The 5,826-nt window shown below is 42.4% G+C and overlaps 1 protein-coding gene across 14 annotated transcripts in view; it reads left to right on the forward strand.

Annotated features, from left to right (window-relative positions):
* Nucleotides 1-4,518, forward strand: part of LOC147021949 (uncharacterized) — an 87,311-nt gene extending 82,793 nt beyond the window's left edge. For 4 of the 14 annotated variants that reach the window (XR_015061005.1, XR_015061003.1, XR_015061004.1 and 1 more), the window contains 3 exons: nucleotides 1,400-1,591; nucleotides 1,720-1,786; nucleotides 2,155-2,758. Coding sequence is in view for 2 of the 14 variants with exons in the window: in XM_085892418.1 (XP_085748544.1) it covers nucleotides 1,400-1,591; nucleotides 1,720-1,786; nucleotides 2,155-2,190 (295 nt within the window). In the remaining 12 variants the exon portion in view is untranslated. Of the gene's footprint in view, nucleotides 1-1,399; nucleotides 1,592-1,719; nucleotides 1,787-2,151; nucleotides 2,759-3,421 lie in introns of those variants that run through there. The other 10 variants (XR_015061014.1, XR_015061013.1, XR_015061012.1 and 7 more) reach the window with 7 other exon arrangements.
* The last annotated feature ends 1,308 nt before the right edge of the window (nucleotides 4,519-5,826 follow it).

Consider the following 5,826-nt stretch of genomic DNA (forward strand, 5'->3'; position numbering starts at 1 on the left):
CCACAAAACTTCCTGCACTATAAACACTACATACTGCACAGCACACGCATGGCGCGCCATTATTTCATTCAAATCTGTGCGCCAATTTCCAATGGCATCTCACCTTGGTCATCCTTCACTCACCAAAGACTCACCACTTTGACCACCAACACCTCCGGCACACGGGAAAATATTCTCGCACCTCCTCGTAACTCTGCTTCGATACAATTTGCCATTAAACAGAGGCGTGCTGTATAACTCAGGTTGTACTCGAACCGCGTGATGCGGGGACGAGCAACGGATGTTAATAGCCCCAACCGCATCTCGCCGGGAATGTCCCGGGTGAGCACGTGGGATTGATGCGACCCTCGTCCAGTCACCAGAACACGCAAGACAGGCGGCGAGAATGGGACACAGGAAGAGCGATCCGGGAGTTTGGTACGGAGCTCCGGCCCGTGTCATGCCAGATGTGCGAATGATTCGCTTCCAGCCCCAGGAGCCTGGCAGGGCATGGATAAGGCTGCTGTGGCCCAATAGAGAAGCGGGATTCGGGTCACAGCTCGACGCTTCGGGTCATCACCCCACCCTTCGTCCGGGGCTTATAAAAGGCGGATCGCAGAGCTGCTCGCCCTCTTCTTCCTCACCTTCTTCTCTGCTCAGCTCAGCTCTGTGTTGACTGCTCTTCGTTGCCTCTGCCTTTCGCTGGCTCTTCACTCATGGTTGGTCTGCGACTGAGACATGCTTATTCCGGAGGACCAGTGCAGAACGCAGAACGAACTTGGTTCTTGCTTTAAATATATAGCGTTGAGTAGAGATGAAAAATAGCATGGCTCTCTTTTAGCTCTTGTGTGAATATGTCATTTTGGACTGATTCAGAAAATTTCCAAGTTGTCGGCATCTGGGAAAATTTCCAAGTTGAGTCAAGCAAAAACTGCATTGTTCAGTTTCCTGTCTTTTTCAGTCGTGCCCAACAATTCACGGAAAGACTGTCAGACTGTGTTTCACTTCCTCAAACGTGCTATATAAGTGAGGCACTCAAAAATAATTTTATCCAACGAAGATAAACGACAACTTGCTTCATGATCCGACAGAGATGAACCATTTTTCATCCGCTGAAGAATATGACCCATCACAACATTGGGAAGTTTCATGCACGATTGAACTGTTAATGTAAACCTATTGTGTGTGTGTGTGTGTGTGTGTGTGTGTGTGTGTGTGTGTGTGTGTGTGTGTGTGTGTGTGTGTGTGTGTGTGTGTGTGTGTGTGTGTGTGTGTGTGTGTGTGTGTGTGTGTGTGTGTGTGTGTGTGTGTGTGTTAAGTCTGGCTTCCTTCTTGGAACTAAGGTGCAGTCATTGATCTTAATCTTGATTGAATACGATTAATTATGTAACTAATTATTTATTTCCCTGCTTTTTTACAGCATTTCAAACTCACTCGTACATGAGGTGAATTTGCATGCAAATTATCTTCACAATGAATTGAAAGCTCTGAATGACATCCTGACAGAAATCCAGTTAATTCGTCAGGAATTTCACGATCTCATTTTATGCATGACTCACCTGCCTCTGAGACCTTCGATACCACATAATTTACTCAATGTTTCAATGTCAAGGTATTTCACATAATAAAATACAATGATGTTAAATTTCAATGTTCCTTGAAGATTCACTGGAAAGGTATTTACACATAATAAAATATAATTATGTTAAATGAGACTGCCTGTGTTTCCTGTTTTTGCAGTGTCAATCATGAAGAAAGCGCAGATATGTTGCCTCTTGGTCCAAACAGTCATCACAGTCTACCCCAGGTAATTAATTATTCATCTCTCTCTGACTGAATCGAATATATGAGAGTGAGGATATATTTATTTATTGACAATATGATATACTCTGACACCTCGTTAGGCATCCACACACGTGTCATATAATATTGTTACAGATTTTAGAATCGGTCTGATGAATGCATCCACACATCCAGGTCCTCAGACAGTTATTTCCTTAAATGCATGTTCAGATTGGCCCCATCACCATGTTTAATGGGATCTTAAATGTGATGCGTTGAGAAGGGTAAAGGATAGATCCCCTCTCTTATGGGAAGCTTTTTTCTTTACGACAGACACATTCACACACATTTCTTTCACGAGCTCTGAAGCCCGTCCTCATTTTTCCTCAGCAGCAATCTTTCGTGAGCTCCGATGCCCGCCATTTTTGAGAGCACACGGGTCGTCATGGTAACCGTGCCCCAGTGATGCGGGGTGAGCTTGGGGTGGACAGCACCCCGCGGAGATGGCTCGGGATATAAAAACGAGCGAGAGAAAGCATGACGTACGTTCTGTGAGGAGAGACGTTCCGAGATATAAAAAAAAGTGAGGAAAAAGTGAAAGAGGGACGTTCTGAGAGGAGAGAGACATTCTGAAGAGAAAGAGATACGTTCTGAAGAGAAAAAGTGAGAAGAGAAAAAGCAAAAGGTGAGAGAAGCGACCAAGAAGCGGGTGTTTGACCAGCACCGATGAGACAATTCGCCCTTCCCAGTGCTTCAGCAAGCGAGCGTGTGGTGTGCGTGTGGGTGTGAGCAGCGCCGCCAACAAGTGAGGCATGGGTCAATCACCAACAACACCAGGGTCTAAACCCGAGACGGACGATCTCGATGCCCTCCAGACGTTGACTGGCGTTCAAGGCTGCCCCGCGAGAGGGTGCACGGCAAAGCTGGGTGCTGGCGATGGACGTAACACGCACGCACGCATTCTCAGGACGTTTCCGCTTCACGGACGACTTTCTGGTGAGCGAGATGATTCTCCCCCCTCCCTCCCCCTGAATGATCTGTTGGGTACCCTTGTCTGTGTTTAGCTGTAAGTCAACCCCCGATAAGCATCTGCTCTTTGTCTCTTTCCTGGCATTTTGATTGATTTTGCTTTGAAATTCATTATTTATTTAGCTCAGCAAATAAAAAGTTCTTTTTATTTATTTATTGAATTATTAATAAATTATTAGTCAATTTCCAACCTGTCCGTGTTTGTCCTTTCCTTCCATTGGTCTAGCATTGTCCAAACCGAGATAGACTGGAAGGTAATTACCACAGATTTGACCAAAAAATTGTCAGCACGCATCAGCGGTTAAAACGCTTGGCCGCCCTCATTAAAATCTAATCAGATAATATTGGTGCTTTGCCGAGGGCGAGCTCCCCACTCAGGTAACCATGTGACCTAGAGTTATACGGAATAATTTGACGGCGGACACTGGAACTCGTAGTTGACTGGGTGGCGTTTGTGGTTTTCAAACAACCCACGGTACCATAACGTTAATTGTGAGTGGTGGCCCCAGGTCCGGCTCTACCGAGGACAACCGGGGATTAATCCCCTTGAGTGACAAGCTGGTGTCTCGGTACCTGTGGTCGCAACAATATTAATACCTGTGTGTGTGTGTGTATGTGTGTGTTTTAACAGGAAAGAAACACTCAGATGATTCAAGTCCACTCACTCTCTCACTCAAACAAACATTATATAATAAAATCTGTTGTAGATATTTCAATGTGTAATCGATTTACATGTTGTAGGTATTAATTATATATGCTTTGCTTGCAATTATTTAATTATTTAATACAAAAAAGGATAAAGGAGGTGTAAAAACGAGGGGGTGGGGGGGGTAGGTAAGCTTCTCCAATGACTGATCACCCCCCTCATCCCACCCCTCCCCTAACCGTGTGTGTGTTGGGAAGGGTGGGGGTGGGATGAGGGGGGTGATGGGTCAATAGTGGGAGTGCACAAGGGGAGGGCAATAGGTGTGGCTTGTGTGGGTATGGCTTGTGTGGGTGGGGCTTGTGTGTGTGTGTGGCTTGGGTGGGTGGGGCTTATGTGGGTGTGGCTTGTATGGGTGGGGCTCGTGTAGGTGGAGACAAAGAAGGGCGGACTAATTTTTGTCTTTTGTAATTCCTGTGAATAAAATGAACCTAAAATCTCTTCTTCTTTTAAATCATATAATTTGTAAGTCCAAGGAACTATATCTATAACATCACGCTTTTTAAAAGTTCATTTGTCCATCGCTTCGTATAACCTTTTTCAAAATGAGATTTCCACCTGTATATTCTGACTATATCACCAACTTTGAACTTAAGAGATTACTCTCTGTAGTGTCATGGCAGAGGTGCGAGCAGGCAGACACGAGCCAGAGGGTAACACAACTCCGCTTTATTGTCTCGAGCGAGAGGGTAGGCGTAGGATGCCCGTAACTCCGCTTTAATACGCACTCGATGCACTCTACAGGCACACGACCTACAAGACACTGCTAATGATACCACATGCCGCAACTGATGCTAACTGGTGCTACAAGTCCCGAGCGGGCGAGTCGGGACATATGAAGCCACAACCACGTGACCACCACCATCCGTGACTCGGGGCTCCGCCCATACAATACATGCTCCACCCATACACCACACTCTCTTTTTCATATTCTATTTTTCTAAATATTTCTGATGGCTTGGAATTTGTTGAGGTATGAATCGTATCGTTGTACTTATTTACAATGTCCTGAATTAAAGATAACCATTGTTGAGAACCGAGTTGAGTAAATTTTTTATATAGTCTCTTATAAAATGAGATTGAAATGCTCAATAACAACCGCTTTTCCTTAATTTAGGGTGCTGTATAATGCAATGCCGTTATTTTTAAGAAAATTCATAAATGTTTTGTTGTAGAACTCTTTACCCTCATCTGTCCACAATGTTTTAGGTTTTCTCTTGCTTTTATTAAATATCTGTTGGAAGGCTAACATAAGAGCCTGTTTTGTTTTTCATTTTCAATAGCCTAATATTACCTGTTTTGTTTTTCAAAGGGACAACCCACACATATCTACTTCTCAAATCAATAACAGTTGAAGCATACTTGTACCCCTTATCATTATTGAGTTCAATCAAGTCAGTGGGCCAGATATAATCAACTACTTTGGAATAAATCTTCCTTCTTTTAAACTTTGTGATGATTGGTTTATGTAATTCATCAGCGAATTGATCTTCCATCTTAATGACATCATTAGAGCCTCGAAGTTTTTTGAATTTCCAAGCCCAAGTTTCAATTTTGCACTGATCATCTTCTTCACGATGAACCTATCAACTTTTTCTCTCAAGGTTGGATTTTGTAACAAAGACAAATTATACAACATTTCTCGATCCGCTTCGTGTTTTATTCCAACTTTGTGTTATTTCCAGAATCAGTATCGTGCTTCATACACACTTCATCAACTCTGTTTTTAGGTTTAGACCAAGGTTTAGGATTGTTAGCCTCATCTAATCTTTTATCCAAGTTTGTTCCTGGACCACAGAAATAATACCCTGGCAGATGTAATTCCCCTGGTATTCCAGTTGTTGAAAATTTACGTCCTGATAAAAAAAAAAAAACTTTTGGATAGCTCCCCCACGTTTTTGTTTGGAGATTAAATTACTCTTTTTAGAGCCACACACCGAACATATCCCTTTTTGTACAACCCTATTATTTTTACTTTTAACATACGAGATATTTTTACTCATGGTTTTCTTTTTACATTTGAGACAATAATTCATTTATTTATGAGAAAAATTCCTACAGTGTGAAAACCGTTTTAGTTTCCAACATGCACATTTGAATCTTCATTTTTTAAATATAAAGAATCTTGAGAAATGTCTTTACTCTCTCCTCCATTTATTGAAGAAAAAAAAGTATAAAACTAACCAACTTACCAACATCATCAATAATAAAATATTTTCCTCCTTTCTCTTCTTTATCTCCACTTTCTTGTTTAAATCTTCTCCCTGAAATCCCTGAAATCGCTGTTAATACTCTGACATATATATTTTTCCTAGACTTGTCAATTCTTTGGA

The sequence above is a fragment of the Eptatretus burgeri genome, chromosome 8 (genome assembly GCF_056783735.1).
Source record: "Eptatretus burgeri isolate ZD-2024b chromosome 8, Ebu_testis_v1, whole genome shotgun sequence".
Lineage (NCBI taxonomy): Eukaryota > Metazoa > Chordata > Myxini > Myxiniformes > Myxinidae > Eptatretus > Eptatretus burgeri.